This window comes from Stylophora pistillata, chromosome 5 (assembly GCF_964205215.1).
Source record: "Stylophora pistillata chromosome 5, jaStyPist1.2, whole genome shotgun sequence".
Taxonomy (NCBI): domain Eukaryota; kingdom Metazoa; phylum Cnidaria; class Anthozoa; order Scleractinia; family Pocilloporidae; genus Stylophora; species Stylophora pistillata.
This window is the reverse complement of record NC_142523.1, coordinates 18393216-18411700: the sequence shown is the minus strand read 5'-3', so window position 1 is coordinate 18411700 and position 18485 is coordinate 18393216. Positions and strand designations below refer to the sequence as shown.

The 18485-nt window shown below is 39.8% G+C and overlaps 1 protein-coding gene across 1 annotated transcript; it reads right to left on the bottom strand.

Annotated features, from left to right (window-relative positions):
* Positions 1 to 509: 509 nt before the first annotated feature.
* On the bottom strand, positions 510 to 4972 carry LOC111331035 (uncharacterized). Its single transcript, XM_022936059.2, has 6 exons — positions 4822 to 4972; positions 4411 to 4473; positions 4050 to 4196; positions 3325 to 3426; positions 1711 to 1891; positions 510 to 1065 (listed from the first exon to the last, which is right to left on the bottom strand). Exons 1-6 carry the CDS (start codon positions 4822 to 4824, stop codon positions 803 to 805), a joined length of 759 nt encoding a protein of 252 aa, XP_022791794.2. The 5' UTR covers positions 4825 to 4972; the 3' UTR covers positions 510 to 802.
* Positions 4973 to 18485: the final 13513 nt, after the last annotated feature.

Below are 18485 nucleotides of genomic sequence, written 5' to 3'. Positions count from 1 at the left end.
CTAATGTAGAAACATGAATCGTAATTAAGGAATCGTAATTAAGGCAAATCATCCAAGAATATTCACTAAAATGGTCTCTTAGGCTCGGTATTCATAGTATTTGAGTAACAGAGTGTGATTCCACGTGTAGCTATTCCCTGAACAGAGTGGAGACTGTCTCGCATTTTTTCTCCGTCACCTCCGCTTCCCTCCCGCCCACGCTTCGATATTTGCAATCCCCATAAGAAAGATACAAAGGCATATAGTCATATCGTACCAGTACTAAAGAATAGAGTCAATGAAAAGTTAACCCCTTCTATTTCAGACTGAGACTGGTGCAAACCCTGTGGGTTCGAATTAACGGGGTTCATTTCAAGAACACGGGTGATGATTGAATAGCAGCAAAAGTCCTTTAATTTGACTTGCATGTCTCTTCGGCCCATCATGCCAGTTTGGGAGACTTATGGTTCTCATCAGCTTTTAGGCAAAAGGGAAAGGGGATAAAAACTTCAGATTTACGATAACACATCTGAAAATGGGAAAATTTCAATCTTTATTGACATACTGGTAACTCGTTTGAAAGGCCATTACCTTGACGCATTTGTTTGCCCTTCGCATTCCGTCGTGCTTCTCCCGGTCCAAACAAAAAAGAAAAGTAAATCGAAGTTTTATTAACAGTACTAGTTCGTAAATCATCCTGCCCTGCGCTGCCTTATTGATTTAAACCTGTCTTTACTATTCCATGTACTATGTTGCAGTGTTTTACAATTTTATCACAAGAAAAACCTTTAAAAAATAACCTTAACAAACAATCACTCTTCAGTTAACAAATAGCACTACAACAGAGGCCTACGAAGTTGAGGTCATGTTGGATTCCAGTGCACTGGTAGGTAGGTAACAATGTATTTGTTGTGGCAATATGGTTGCAGGTAGCTCTGTAGAAGCAGGCAATAGTATCGTACTTGCAGCTTAATGTGAGGTTCAGATGTCCAACTTTGTTTAGACAATCCTCCATTTTTTTTCTGTCGTCATGGGAGCATCCATTCCACTGGGATATCCAGTGACTCCGTTTCCGTCGTCCCTTGCCTAAACAAAGACAAAAATTGTGAATATCAGGCTCCTTTAAGTGTTTAAAACCGTGGTGGTTGAGGTTACTTCATTGAAACTACTGAAATTGTCTCAAGCACAATTAAAGGTGCTTGTGCTTTCGTGGTTTGATGCTACAACACATTATAATTTAAATGCAGGCTCGGGATGTCAAAGAATTTATTAAATTGGATTGGCGTTATGCTTTGACGTGACAGTCTGGCTTAGCAGCGCACATAAAGTGATGTTTTCTTAACTCGGATTTCGCTTGGCCTTGCCACGCAATATTTGCAAATTGAAGCTTTTTGGCTTTACAGACTTCGATGAACTTGTTTTAGACATATGAGTATTCCGCTTTGACTTATTCGATTTTCACCTGAAATACTAATATGATATTTATCTCGTTTGAGAAAGAAGGGCTTTCGCTTTCTTTTCAATGTAGCTAGTTGGTGTAACACAATCATGAAAGACAGTACTGACGGGTGGACTTACTATCACAACGTCGCGATCGAATTTTCTTGGCTTGATGCGTTACCATATTCTCTTACTGATGCAAGGTAACAATACCTTATTGCTGTGAGGGCAGAAATAACGAGCAAAATAAGCTTTGTGACTTAATTTTTAAACACAGGAGCAAAAACCTACCATTTTCTCGGGTAATAAATGAGTGCCTCTCGTCCATTTGAACTTCTTTAATGTTGTAGATTGGAAAACTACCACAAAAATCGAGGATCTTCTGAGGTAGTGCCTTCCTGTCTGCCAAACCAAGTAATTTCACTTCAGTTCTGCGAACTTTCACTTTATTTGGTAAGGGCTGCTCTGACGCCTGTAATGATTTTAAAACAGTATGATTTTAGGAATTTTTATTGCACACGTACTTTGTTAGACCTGATGCTTAGACTTTTCTCTCTTAGGCATCGCCACTTTGTAAAAAGAAAGCACTCCGTTTGTACACTAAAGGGGTAAGAAATTTTTAGTCGGAAACTCATCATATTTGGTGCAACTGAATGCAGTGTCGTTTATTGCACGAGCAAGCGCGTTCGTGTGTGTTCTGTGCCGTTAAGTAGCTCACATCAGTCTCTGGATGGTTTTGTTTTTTCCTCTCCCAGTTCTTCGCCACAAACCTCAGGGCTCGATGAAAACGAATAAACAAACAACAGCAACAGCGACAACAAGATGAACTATGGTACCAGATAACACTTTCATGAGTCGAACGAATGAACAAGAACAGTGTAACATTGTAATGATAGGACTTTCAGTTATCAAGTTTTTATGCTAACGCAAAAAAATATACAAAATTCAACGTAGAAACGGTGAGATCTTGCTAAGTTCAGCAAAGCATAAATGTTACCAGTTCCTATTCAGTCAGCCGTAAACAGTTTTTCTTAACTGTAATTAGTGTTAAACTGTAACCGTCACCTACCCATTGCGTAGTTGTTATCCACCAGAACTTTTCGAAAGTAAATAATCTTGTAAAAGGCAAAATTCCTCCAGAGCCAATAGTGTAGTGCATCCTTTAGATAATTCATAGAATTACCTAATCCTTTGTACATTAGGCTTAAATGGAGCAGTTTTGAAAAGCTTTCTTTGGTCGAGCCAGTTCTGGTTAAGAGAAACTAAGCCAGGTCAAGCTAGTTCTGGTCAAGCCTGGTCAAACTCAGTTTGGTCAAAAAAGTTCAGTGGCGTTCTCAGAATAAGTCTACATTGGAGCCAACCTTTGCTGTTGCTAGTCATTGTCTCAAGGATAGTCAACAGCCGTAATAGATCCCGGCCTTCCCGCAGCCAGCGAGTGCCCCTAGGAAAGCCTTTTCCCAGAGGAAGTTTATAGAGTTGTTTCCGTCCGTCTGTTTATTCGTGAGGGCAACAACCTGTTTTCACACTCATTAGCTAACCCACCTCGACTCATCTCCCTCAGTAGGAGTAATTTCCTAAGAATTCCTAGATTTCCTGACCGATGTTTGGAGCAGACTTTAACTGTTTAAATTTCGTCTTAAACCCCTCGAGGTTCTCGATAAATTCAAGATTCACACACTGTATGGTGCAAAACCACTCGCACTAGGTCTAAAATCTACTATCATGATATTGCTTTTTGTCGTAGACCGTGGCTCTTTCATGCGAAGTACTCTCGAGAAACTGTATTCAACTCCTTAACACAACTAAAACTTTCACGCACATTCTGCCGAGAGTCGCCGTTTTTTCATTTCTGTAAGTTCTCCGCGAGTAATATGTCCAAGGCAAAATAATGGCGATAACACTAACCTTGTCCATTTCCATCTTCATTTCTCGTGGTGAAGGAACAGATGGGTCCAACTTGGACACATAGCAATCTTTACTTAAAGGAACACGACGAGCTGTTAGGCCCTGCGACAAAAAATGAGACTTGATTGACGACTTTTAATTGCAAGCGGTTGTGACAACTCTACCTATTAAACTTTGATCGGGCCATCTTCGAAAGGAAGATTGTTTCAGTCGATTTAAATGTACACCATACAATGGCAATGTACACCTGAACAATGGCAAGGTAATTGAAACGAAACGAAACATTGAAAATTATTTCAATTTAATCCCAAGTCACTGGAAAATAAGCTACCTGTATGCAGAGTGGAAGTTTCAGATTGTGGTGTTGTCCCCAGGTAAATTAGATGTTCAAGCATAGTGCAAGAAAGAAAACAATAAAGTGATGTTGTGTTAGTCAAAGCACTGATGAGATTAATGCGAAAGCAGTATGTTGTCAATGGCGATCGAAGTAGACATTTCAAAGCAAGTTACTTCCTCTTCATATTGATCACTTGGAATGCAAAACAATTTAGTCCCCCTTTAAATTGTTAATTTTTCGTGTGAGGACGAGATAGTCTCCTTGGTTTGAAGCCTCAAAAATACTTATGCACCACCCCTTGGTCTAGGTGCCACCCGCTATATATTTCGAACGCTCTTTAATCCGTTTTATTTTTTTTTTGTACTCAAATTTGGAATTGATTTCTTACCGCAGCGAAATCGTTCATTAAGTCCATTGCATCGTTATCGTTATGGCGAGGAACTCTAAACACTTCTGTTTGGTTGTCTACGTCCACCTCTACCTTCTCCGTAAAACTTGTCCCATTTTCGAAAAGGTTGAAATTGTAGCGGTCAACCTGATGAGAGAGTATAAGTGCATAAGTGAATAATAATGTACAACTCGTTTAATCTTCCCCTTTAATACAGTGAACAAAGGGAACGCACCCACTCGGTCGAACTCATTTCTACATGTTGTTCAACATCATGTAATCATGTATCATGTTCTACTAGAGCGCTAGCATAGAGAGTCACTGACTGTGTGATACAAATGTGTATCATATGTCTGCCTACCTTGCAATCCACGTGCACTCCGTGAATGTAGAGGAATACAATTAAGCTAAACAGAGAAGAATTCTGCAAGACAAAAGGAAGCATGTAGACTTGTACAAAAATGAATGAATGAATTGAACATGTGAATATTTGAAATTCAATTTGTTTTAAATAATTAAAATCTAAAACATGCAGTAATGAAATGGTATAGTCACTGTTTGAAAGGAAGATTGATGTAAGGGACTAGCTACTTTGTGGAATAAGAGTCAATAGATCATTCAACTGCTCAGTCTGGAAAACAAAATTTGCCTCTAAAAATCTCCCGGTAAAATTATTCGCCGTCTACTCTTGTTCGAGTAACTCCCAAGCTATTATTGAGCTTTTCACGCAATCAATGGTAATTGAGGCTTAGTTGAGGAGACTGACACCTACCATCTGGCGTAGAGTCTAATCCAGCGACCAGAAGAAGCACTTGATGTAGAACAAAATATCCCATCAAAGGAATACCCAAATTCACTTTGATGCCTTCCTTTTATCTCAGCCGTTCAGCGAGTTGCATAATATTTTCATTCGCCCAAATGCTAAGCTAGGCTAATCTCTACTGCCGACCCTGCACTAAAGCCGATTATAAACCAGTTACTAAACACACATTTTACGCAAGTGAATTTAATCCTCATTTGAGACGCAAAAGTGACTTGTTTGACGTGTAGCCGCAAATCGGCATACACTAACCTCAATATGAAAGGTTACGGGTAGTCTTTGAGTTGCTGTGCTGTAGGAACTCACTACCAAACTACAATCGCTTAAACTAGAAACACACGTGCAAATGTAAAACGAGCGTAAGGTCATGGAAGATTAACATCTCTTCAGCACACGTGAATTTGAACGTGATCATAAACAACACGCAAATCGCGTTTATTTAGATACCTGACTGGTACGCACGTGCGCAAGCACGTGTTGTGACACGCGATTTGCGTTGTTTATCATCAGCTTCAACTTCACGTGTGTTGAAGAGAAGTTAATCCTCCGTGCACGTGTGTTTCTGGTATGAGCGATTGTAGTTTGGTAGGGAGTTCCTTCTAATTCGGTGCTGGTTGCGTAAAATGCTCAATAATAGCCTGGGGGTATCTCGAACAAGAGTAGACGGCTTTTTGGTCAGAGGTTCACCACAAACTAATGACCAAGCCGTAACTTTCAAATGCACTCGCGCACGATGCAAAACTTGTCCTCCCATTCAAAACGTTGAGAAAATATCTGGACCCAAACCATACATACTACTAATCACTTCACGAGCGCCTCCACCAATGTCATCTATTGCATAACTTGTACTTGTTGCAGAAAAATAAACATTGGTTAATTGGGTAGGTAGATTCTGAGGTCACCTTCGCGACGTAGAAAGGAATGACAAGACGCATCAAAACCAGTCGCTAGACACTTTAATCTGCCTAATCATTCTATAAAGCATCAGAGAATCTGCGGCCTTTCCTTATATTTAGGTAGTTCAGAAAGCCGTAAGACTCTTGAACAAGAGTTTATCTTTGAAATCGGCGAACGCTTTTCAATCTACTAATTTATTGTTGTTTTTCTCGTTACCATGCACCGCAGCCCCATTTTGTGCATATAAACACACACACACACAGCCCAAAATTCCTCCATTCGCTCTGAAGGGCTAATGCTTGGAACGTCAGTTATGAAACTATGGTGGCCAATTTACGTTATTAATAATATACGTCAGTATGAGAGCGATCTTCTTAGTGGTGATCACTACTTAAGCAGTAGTGAAAATAAGGCTTGAAAAAAATTCAGGCCTGTACGGGATTCAAACCATGGCCTTTGCGATGCCGGCGCAGTGCACCCCCAACTACCGTAAACATGCTCACTGAAACTACACAACAAAACGTCTAACAAGAGATTTATTATCCAACACGCCGAATTGTTATTTCAGTGCGAGCGAATTTCGCAGATATTTCTGGAATACAAATATCACGTGACATTTGTACTCGTTTCGCGCGTTATTTGTAGCCTACGAAGTACAGTTGGATAATTAATATTTGTTTCACACAATCAGTGGCTCTAGATGCCAGAGCTCTTCTTCAAATCGTGTGTATTTAGAGACCCGAGTAGCACTCACGTGCACAAGAACGTGTTGTGACACGCGATTTGAGTTGTGTATCATGGGCTACAATTTTTCGGGTGCTGAAGAGAAGTTAATCTTCCATGACCCTCTGCTCGTTTTACGTTTGCACGTGTGTTTCTAGTATGAGCGATTGTAGTTTGGTAGGAGTTCCTTCTAATTAGGTGCTGGTTGCGTAAAATGCTAAATAATAGCCTGGGGGTATCTCGAACATGAATAGACGGATTTTCTGTCAGAAGATCCCTACAAACAAATGACCAGGCCGGAACTCTCAAATGCACTAGCACATGATGCAAAACTTGTCCTTTCATTCACAACGTTGAGAAAGTATCGGGACCCAAACGACGCTTTAAGATTAGTGACTGTAGCCACTTCAGCTAAAGCTAAATGTTACCGCTTCCGAAAGAAGCTGCGAATTATATTTATGGTTGGGTGAACGCCTCCGAGATTAGTTCTTGAAGATATAAAATTATAGACATAAAAAACATAAAATTACAGTTAGCGATTCAGTTCAGGATAAAACCTCATGTAATCAAGATCGTCTCTAAACTAGAAGACAAGTTAGACCGTAATCCTCGTTAACAGTAGTCAAGACCCGAGAACGTTGGTAAGCGACAATTTATTTTGTGATTATGTCAACTCGTGGTTGTGATTCAAAGCGAAACCTATCACTAGCTTTTTACTTTTCTTGTTTCTTTTAATTGCCACGTGCTCGTTGCCCAAGTGGATATTATTCTTAAAGCTATGATCGCATAATACTCAGGTAATTTCTTCACGTAATGATTTCAGTTGACCGCTTCGATATAAAGAACACCTCAAAGAATAGGAAGGAATAAAGAAAGAAAAGATCCTTTATTGGTTTGGTGTTTATCGCATGCGCGTATACCCACCCGGGAATCGAGTGCAAATTCTAACTTGAAAGGAAACATTTACACTGATCACTTTACATGAACCTCCACCGATGTCATCCATTACATACCTTGCACTTGTTGTTAAAAGATATACATTGGTGAAACGGGAAGACGACTTGGTGACCGATTCTGAGGTCACCTTCGTGACCTAGAAAGGAATGACAAGACGCATCAAGACCAGTCGCTAGACACTTTAATCTGCCTAATCATTCTTAACAGCATAGGAAAATCTGCGGCCTTTCCTTTGATCTTTCATTAATTTCTACTAATTTATTGCTGTTTTTCTTGTTACCATGCTCCCACCAATGGCACCGTAGCTCCATTTTCTGCATATAAACACGCACACACGGCCCAAAATTCCTCCATTCGCTCTGACGAAGGGCTAGCACTCAAAATATCAGCGTTTACGGTGGCCAATTTACATTATCATTTCGGTAGATAAAATCAAAATTATCTTCCACCGAAGCAGCACCACAGTTTCTTTAAAAAACTTAACCCCTAACACTTATGATACACATTTGTATCACACAGCTAGTCACTCTAGATGCCAGATCTCTTCTAGCATAGTGTATGGTTTTGCATTGTTTCGTCCGGCCCACCTGAAGTATTTACGGGAAAATTTAGCGATTTTTTCGTGTGGTTATTTAAGCATATTTATTCTTTATTTTCGGTATATTTAGCGTCCTCAATTCACGCGAGTTTCTTTCATTGCGATGTTTTAAAAATATAGAAAAGTCACCGTAGTTTTTGAAAATAGATATTGCATTGTTACTTTGCCTTTGCTATGCAGCTGCCTGTCAGCAAAATTCGTTCTCATAGTAGTTGGCAACTGAGTGTATACTCGTAACTTCAATTTCCTTTCGTACGACCAAACTTAACACCAAACTTGCATAGATAAGCAGAAAATTTTAATTGTATTTCTCATTTTATGTTGTAAGCTGCTCTTTTGTTTTTACGATAGGTATATTTTTAATATTGAAGCTGTGAATTCCCACCTAAGCTTCCTGTTTTTAATGGCCTGAAGTTTATTGAACCTGCGCTTTTATATTCGACATGTGAATATCTAAAAATAAATCCTATAGCTTCAAGACCTTTTTCCGTCCTTTTGTAATCTTTCTCAAATATTGTCAATTTAAAGAACAATAGAACCTTACACCGGTTCAATATTTAAGTACTTTGTAATGATTTTTCGATTACTAACCTGAAGAAGCTAGAGGTCGTGTCGCCTTTTAGCCTGACCTAAGATAAAGGTTACTGTGGCACCAAAAGGTTTTCTCGTCCTAACGTCCCTAAAAGCTCACTCGAAGCAGGTCGCCTGTTCCAGGGAATCGTGATGAGTTCCTGTTCTCGCTGCCTAGTCACGTGTACCAACTAGTCTCCCCCGTTATTGTTGTGTCGTCCGCGAAAGTCCAGTTTGGGCACGAAAACTTAACGTCACAGTAGTCCGCAATACGCGAGAGAAGTAGCCTATTCCATCCAGCATTGGCAGAACGTGATACATGAATACATGATATTGAACAACATGTAGAAATGATATTGTCCGAAATATGCCGACTAGGTCTTGCAAATTTCGCACGTTGCTACATCCTTCTACAACACACTTAGTCGGCATATTTTCGGACAATATCGACTACAACCTTCCCAAACAAGTGAAATGTGTGAAATGCAGACTTTCGTGTTCTCGATTTGAGGTCACATTACCCGCTAGAACCATTCCTCTTTAAACTCGGTCGTGGGGCAAGATGGCGGCCGATTTTCCTTATTTTGATTGGGCACAGAAAATTGAAGATTTGAGCAAATAAAAAACTTTTTGCACAGAAATACTCCAAAAAATACGCTTATTTCGTGAAGCGAAAAAAATTTTTTGGGTTTAGGTGCACTTTAAGGCGTTAGAGCAGCCCTTACCCAATTCAAAGATAGTTCGGAGAACTCAGTGAAGTGAAATTACTTGGTTTGGCAGACAGGAAGGCCCAACCTCAGAGGATCCTCGATTTTTGAGGCAGTTTTCCAATGTACAACGTTAAAAAAGTTCAAATGGACGAGAAGCACTCATTTCTTACCCGAGACAATGGTAGGTTTTTGCGCCTGTGTTTCAAACTTAAGTTACGCAGCCCATTTCGCTCGTTATTTCTGCACCCCGTGCAATAAGGCATTGTTTTAGTATATAGCTTACCTTGTATCAGTAAGAGAATATGGCAACGCATAAGTCCGGCCGTCAGCACTATCTTTCATGATTGTGTTACACCAACTAGCTACGTTCAAAAGAAAGCGAAAGCCGTTCCTTCTCAAACGAGATACACATCATATTAGTGCTTCAGATGAAAACCGAATGTGTCAAAGCGGAATACTCATATGTCTAAGCGAGTTCATCAAAGTCTTAGAAGCCACTAGTATTAAATAAAGGACTTGTGATGTAGCGGTAGTTGTTGTCGAGAGTGACCGACTGTCTCAAAAGCTCAACCCGGCGCTAGAGAGAGCCATTGTGGAAGATTGTTAATTTCTAGGAACTTTGGAGAACTGTGTCTGTGCTCGGATCGACTCCAAACTCTGCACATATTCTTTTGAGCGACGGTTTATCGTAATTATTCTTTATTTAATTGAACACTTTATTTAATTGAACATTATTTAATTGAACATTCATTCTGAATTCCTCCCATCTAAAAGGGAATCCTTCTGACGGTGAAACATCAGAAAAGATTTGAATTTTTCGGGAAGTTGATCGAATGTTTCGTGAGAGGTAAAGTTGAGCCGCTTAGGCCGGAATCCTGTATCAGGTTTTGCAAGCCATTTCATTGATTTTACAACTGCGACGTGCTCGATCATATTTTTCGTAAATATTTCTCTGAACTCAGCTTTGAAATATTGCGATGGAGTCAAAAACATCTATACCTTTTCATTCAAGGAATTTTCCTAAATATTTGGTATTCTCATAAAATGAAACTGCGGGCACCTCATTCTCGCTTGCACCCAAGTTAAGGATGCGTACTATAGGAAAACCTCCTGTTTTGAGCGCTTTCCTGAGATCTTCGCCGAATATCTTCTATCTGATGTCGAGACGCTTGACTGAACCCCATTATTATGCGTGAAATAAACTTCGGCTCTTGCTTTTCTTTTATCATTGAAATTAACTTGCGCATCGAACTTACTCAGGTTTACATCTGGATATCTTGATTTAAAATCAGCCCAGGCTTTTTCTCGAGCTGACTCTGCTTTTCGTTTACTTCATCTGATCTTAGTCAAGCAACATTTTATCATGAAAAATAAATATAAAATGGTTCTACCTACAGTGATCGCTGATGCAAATGATTACATAGTTCAATTCCAAGAACCTCTCGGGAGGGAAGGTTGGAACGATAGCGAGAAATTTTAATACCATTAACTACTTTTAACCGAGAGTGAGGTCGTTTCTGGAAAATCTTAAATTAAGGCCTTGCCAAGCGGAAGTCGTCAATTTATATCCGGCGATAGGCGTGTTCATCAACTCAAACCTTCGGTAAAACTAGACAATCAGTGAACTGCACCACTTTATTCCGTCAAGATACACATTTATTTTCGGGAAAAATTATTCTGAGGGCTTTATAAAAGTATTTAAGTATAGTGGTGCCACAGCATCCGGTCCGTGGTGAAAGAAAATGCAAATGCTTCGGAATGCACTGTTCAGAATATTTCAGTCTTCAAGAATGTTGAATTCAATTAGATATCCTCAAGCAGAAAAATAATAACTTGATTAAGTACTTTAATAAGAACTTGAGTAAGAACTTGATAAGAATTACTTAGTAAAGCGAACAGAACTACATTAAAGATCTTTAAGAAATACTACCTCACTTGGTTTAGTGGGCAATATGTCTTCAGCAACAGGATTGCATGCTGCTGCTAAAGACTGGACTGATCTTCCCCTCTGTAGTTTCATGAATTAAGATTTTAACACAATTTTTAGATTAAGACATCGAAAAGCATAATTTTACCTCTCATCAGTATGCATGTACCTTTTATTTATTTTAATATATATATATATATATATATATATATATATATATATATTATGAGAGGAAAAAAGGACGTAACTACATTTCCCGACAAGCCTGTTTCGTGAATCGCTTCACTCTTCAGGGGTTTTAATGCAAAAAATTAAAACCCCTGAAGAGTGAAGAGTGAAGCGATTCACGAAACAGGCTTGTCGGGAAATGTAGTTACGTCCCTTTTTCCTCTCATAATATTTATTCTGCTCTGCTTCAACGTATTGAGCACTGTTCCACGCGAAAATCGACTTGCAGACTTCCTATATATATATATATATATATAACTAACTGCAGACAGTACTGTTTCGGCCTTCTGGGCCTCATCAGTGCAGTGCTAATGCTAGGATGGAGGAGAACCAATTTGGTCACCCCAAACGATCCAACCTTTGTGGTATCGTCTAAGTCATGCCAGAGTGCTCAAACTAGAGTATATATATATATATATATATATAAATATTATGAGAGGAAAAAAGGACGTAACTACATTTCCCGACAAGCCTGTTTCGTGAATCGCTTCACTCTTCAGGGGTTTAATGAAAGAATATACATGTGACTATCGTTTATATACTAGGAAGATTTGCATAATGCGCGGTAAACTTAAAAACTTTAAAGTTCAGTTGTTGCGTAGCAACGCTTTGTTTCTGTGTCGGCATGAAGATACGAGTTCGTTACGCTTATTTAGTGATGAGAGGTCGGGTCGGTAAATTATCAGGAATTTTTCTTTTAGGCAGAGGTTGCATCTTTTATTGGAGCTGTTGTAGGGAGAGTTAGATGATAAGATGCGCCATGAGATAGAATAGTCAATGTTGTCGTTCTTGAGTGTCCAGATGTGTTTGCTAAGTTCGGTAGAGTTTTTGTGCTTGGCGTGGCGGAATGATGCGGTGTGATTTCTGTGTCTTGTTTTGAAGTCGGTTTCTGTGAGTCCGATGTATGTTTCAGAGGTGTTGTTGTCGTTCCGTGTGACGGTGGCTTGATAAACGACTGAGGATTGAAGGCAGTTACCATTGAGCGGGCAATTGTTCTTTTGTCGGCAGTTGCATGTTTTGTTGGTTTCCGTGCCGTCTTTGTTGTCTTTCGTGTAAGGCGAGTGGGACGAGTGTAAGATGCGCTTGTTGTGGTTGTCGATGACCTGTTTGGTGTTGTTCATACAGCTGTAACTGATTTTGATGGTGTTGCGGTTAAATATTTTGCGGAGGCTGTGATCCTTAGTGAAATGTTTGTCGATTAGGCTGAGGAATTTGTGTCCGATATTGGTGCTGACGTTCTTGCTGAATGGAGGGTTGTACCAGAGGATGTTGCTTCGCTGCCTGTTTTTGCGTTTTGGAGTCGTGGTGGGTTCGTAGTGAAGGGTGTATTGGTATCCGCCTTCGTCAAGTGCTTTTTGGTACGGGGGGGGCGGTTTTGTCGAATGAAGCTTTGTCTGATGAAAGGGATGAAAGTCGTTTGTTGATGCTGGCAGGTATGTTCTTTGTGGTGATCGGTGGATGATTGCTCTCGCGGTGTACGTACTGTAGTGTGGTGTTAGGCTTTGTGTAGGGCTGGTAGGTGCTGTTGTTTAGGCCTACCAGCTACCAGCCCCACCAGCCCTACACAAAGCCTAACACCACACTACAGTACGTACACCGCGAGAGCAATCACCCACCGATCACCACAAAGAACATACCTGCCAGCATCAACAAACGACTTTCATCCCTTTCATCAGACAAAGCTTCATTCGACAAAACCGCCCCCCCCGTACCAAAAAGCACTTGACGAAGGCGGATACCAATACACCCTTCACTACGAACCCACCGCGACTGCAAAACGCAAAAACAGGCAGCGAAGCAACATCCTCTGGTACAACCCTCCATTCAGCAAGAACGTCAGCACCAATATCGGACACAAATTCCTCAGCCTAATCGACAAACATTTCACTAAGGACCACAGCCTCCGCAAAATATTTAACCGCAACACCATCAAAATCAGTTACAGCTGTATGAACAACACCAAACAGGTCATCGACAACCACAACAAGCGCATCTTACACTCGTCCCACTCACCTTACACGAAAGACAACAAAGACGGCACGGAAACCAACAAAACATGCAACTGCCGACAAAAGAACAATTGCCCGCTCAATGGTAACTGCCTTCAATCCTCAGTCGTTTATCAAGCCACCGTCACACGAAACGACAACAACACCTCTGAAACATACATCGCACTCACAGAAACCGACTTCAAAACAAGACACAGAAATCACACCGCATGTTTCCGCCACACCAAGCACAAAAACTCTACCGAACTTAGCAAACACATCTGGACACTCAAGAACGACAACATTGACTATTCTATCTCATGGCGCATCTTATCATCTAACTCTCCCTACAACAGCTCCAATAAAAGATGCAACCTCTGCCTAAAAGAAAAATTCCTGATAATTTACCGACCCGACCTCTCATCACTAAATAAGCGTAACGAACTCGTATCTTCATGCCGACACAGAAACAAAGCGTTGCTACGCAACAACTGAACTTTAAAGTTTTTAAGTTTACCGCGCATTATGCAAATCTTCCTAGTATATAAACGATAGTCACATGAATATTCTTTCATTAAACCCCTGAAGAGTGAAGCGATTCACGAAACAGGCTTGTCGGGAAATGTAGTTACGTCCTTTTTTCCTCTCATAATATTTATTCTGCTCTGCTTCAACGTATTGAGCACTGTTCCACGCGAAAATCGACTTGCAGACTTCCTATATATACATTGAAGCCTTGGACATGAAAGCCTTGCTTTCATGTCCAAATTGAGCACTCTAACTAGGATGAGTCATTGCTCTGCAATTGCGCATGCTCGCTAGTGTACTCTAGTTTGAGCACTCTGGCATGGCTTAGACGATACCACAAAGGTTGGATCGTTTGGGGTGACCATATTGGTTCTCCTCCATCCTAGCAATAGCACTGCACTGATGAGGCCCAGAAGGCCGAAACAGTACTGTCTGCAGTTATATATATATATATATATATATATATATATATATATATATATATATATATTTTTATCCTTATAAATAGGATTTTACTCTTATTCTGTTCTTTAGATGAATATATATTTTTAGGTTTATATCTTATAATTATAGTGCTGATCACCAGGTTACACCAGCTGTTCTCGCTGGGTTAAACTGATTGGTTTAATCAGGATAAATATTATTACAATTATACTAATTTGGAAAGACCTGAGTAAGAACTTGATAAGAATTTGAGTAAGAACTTGAGTAAGAGCTTGACAAGAACTTGAGTAAGAACTTGATTAGAAATTGAGTAAGAACTTGAGTATTTTCTTTAATAGGAACTTGAAAATTATGTTTCAAACTATAAAATAGATGGTGAATAACTTAAGACAGAGGCTTAACTCAGCTCAGAAGCACCAGAAGGTCAACTGGTGACTTCAACTGATAAGAATAAACCATAACCAAAGAAAACCCTAAAAGAGTTGAAGCTCTGGTAAAATACTTGCCGAACCCAACAGAAGAGTGAGAGGGTTGAAGAAGCAAAACTCAGGTGGAAACTCGAATGACAGTGCTGTTTCTGATCAACGCGAGAAGAAACATGAAACATCATCATCATCCCATCATTCACACTCATTCAGCATCAAGTATAAGTCCCTCATTGGCTGGAATGTATTATAAACTGAAAGAGAAAAGGTAATTGCTCTCATCGAAAAAACAAAAAAAATCCAGTTACAAAAACTGAACACCTCGGTGCCAGTCACTGTCTGAACAGGTGAAAGATATGGTTCATGTTCCCGTCCCTCAGAGACTGACCATGGGAATGAGACCATGGATTGGAAGTTATTTATCTTAAACAAAATAACGGTGTCTGATAAAACGCTCATGAAAACAATGACTGATGCAGTGACAATAACTGGAATTCCAGCTAGATATGAATGGATCACAAAGAAGGCAATCAAAGAGTCAACGATTTCTGTCCAAGTTCCAATAACAGTCTATGTGAACTTTTACAATGCTTGTTGCTGCTTCTCCTGCGACAAAAAATATCTGAAGACCAGAATATTTTGCCCAAGCATTACAAAATAGTTAGCGGATTCGTAGCAGTTGTTTTAAAATTTGGTGCACTCTGCTTGCTTGCCGAGATAGCGTTATACTATATCCAAGAAAGGGAAAAGTGGATTTGAGAAAGGATTCGACGAGAAGGCTAAGAGAATACGAAAGTCTTCAAGATGAAAATTATGCTAACATCAAGGAAGCGAAGCTTGAGCCTCAGCAAGTAAAAGGTCAAAATACAAACCTCCAGATAAAATAAATAGTTAAAAAGAAAATGGCGAGCATGGTAACACTGGTTTGAAGGGCGATCATCAATGTAACAGCAATTGTTGATGGATGTTATCTCACTAAATATCTCACTTTTTGTCCCATATGAATCACATGACTTCATTGGTTTCATGCTGGTGTAGCTCAGTTGGAATCTCCGAGGTCTAAAGTGATATCTTGCCATTGTTGTTGCGGTACCCATAATTTTTTGGATCACCCGAGACAAACTCTGTCATGAAATTGCCATTATACAACTCATTTGTTATCTCACCTAAAAAATCACCAGGAGGAAAGTCTGGCAATCCATTTAAACATGACAGAGTCGGTGTCACACGACAAGACTTGTTGATTCAGGATTTTCAAAGACTCGTGGAGTTTGAATCTTACTTGATCGGTGGTAAAAGCAACCAAAAAGATATTTGTTTTGTCAAAGTTTGGAGCATTTTCTTTTGAATGTGTAGAACGTGTCGTCATTGACGATACGGATGGTGTGGATGTGTTTCTTTTCGTTTTAAACCACTCGAAACAGAAGATGTGGTGTTTGCTCAGAGATGACTTGACGTTTGTTTATCCACTAACCAAGCTTACACCAAAACGAATTGAGTAAGAGCTTTAATTAGCAGTGGTTCTTCGACCGGGATTCTTTACAATCATGGGAGGGTCCAACACCAGGTTTTTCCTTTCTTTAAAATCGGTCACCCGCTGATCTTTGTTTTCTTGTCTTTCAACTCATGAAGGCCACCCTTATACTTCTTGCTTGTTTTCCAACAAGGAGCAATACAAGGCTCGGTTCAGCATGGATTTGGAGTGTTCCTCTTGTACATACGCTGTACCCGAAGGAATCGGGATTATACCGTCATTTCTCAGTTCTAACCAAAGATGGAGCATTGCTTTCGTAGGCAACACGTCTACTTTGGCCATCCCATAGTACTGGGGGCTTTGTGTAGAACATCATCGTCTCGTTGAAGATCCAAGACTGATGTACGTCTTGTATTGACCTCCCCATTATAAGTGAGATGTTACTGTGGGGGATACCCCATCCCTAAGATCTGCCTATATCTTATGATGGTTATCATATACCCGTTATTTAGGGGTAGGGTAACCATGCCATTTTACAGTCCCGGTACACGACTGTTCCGTAACACGAAGAACCGAGATGTGACAATATAGACAAACTTGATTAAGCTTGTCTTTTTACTCTGCGCCGCTGTCGCTACACTTTCCCCCTAAGATCTGCCTATACTATTCGATGGAAATGATATACCCATAATATGGGGACATGTTAACCATGCTCATGATTTTACAGTTCCGGCACACAACTTATCGGGGACGAATCGAGAGCTGTTAATATAACAAAAATTAATAAAACTTTAACCATCCCATTTTACACACCCCGTAGACTGCCGATGAACTGCAATGATGTACTGGTCTGTAAAGAGACAATAACGAACAAATGCAATCTCTTTGTTATTGATATATCCAAAATAAGAGGGCGGGTTAATCACGGCAGTTTGTTTCGAAGTTATATTAGAACTCTAAAACGACTACTCCATGGACGAAATTTATCGTCAAATGTGTTGGAGCAATACTAGTCGATCCTTCGTTCTTCATAATCACTTGAAGAACTGCCTGCAAATAAATAGGATGTCCGGATAGAAATGAGTTTTCAATGATTGGTGGTTGTCTAAACTCAGCTAACAGTATAAGCTTTTTATGTGCCTAGAAATGTATTTAGGAATGACAAAATTTTGTCGGTTGGAAAAAGTAATACTAGTTATCGATAAATATGAATGACTCTAACGACAATGACAGTAATAATGACACTAACAACAACAAGAATAATAACTGTAGTTATATCAATAATTACAACTAGAATGATTAGAGTAATAATAAGAACAAATGGGATATATTATTTCATCATGGCCAGAGCCGTGTTTGCCTAAGAGTGTCATTACAGCTTATTGGTTTATCAGATCATGAAAAATATAATGGAAAACTAGGCACTTGTGTGAAAATACACATGTAAGTTTATGTAGCATCTTTCATGCGATATTTGGTTCTTCTCGAAGACTTGAACAGATCTGGTTTGTTGGTAAGTATCACGTAAAAAGTCGTTTGGGTTACCCCTTGTAGCTGTGTCAATCAAGCTTTTAAGCTGAAACACTTCCTCCAAATTAATCATCAGCTTTCCTTCTCTTTCCCTTGGTTTCATTATGTCTGAGTTTATGCAATGATGCAATGATGCAATGATGGCAGTTTGGCGTTTGGAGATGGCCCGTTCCCATTCGATGTTATCAATGCTTGCGAAGGGCAAAAGTATTAACGTAATTTTTTTTCTGTTAGATGCTACAAGAAGTAACTCATATCGCTTAAAAAAAAATCAATAACCGCGAAGCCTCTTTCTTTAGTTTGTCATTGGCGTTCATTTTCATCCGGTTTATACAAATCCTGTCAGTGTAATTGTAGCCCTAGTGTGCTGAGCTTGCTTTAGAACGTTTGGGGAAAAAATAGTCTATGCCGGTCTAGCTGCAATAGAGGAAATTAGTACGCCCATGCCCCTTGTTGTATCCAAGACCTCGCCCACAGCTTCTTCCAGTGCGGACCTCAACCTTGTTGAGGTATGAATTTTCTAATTCTAATGAAAGGAAACAATATTGCGTTTTGCAGAAAGAACTAAAAGAAGTGACCGCTGTTTTGAGCAGTTCTTCTCTGGAGAGCACGCCGGA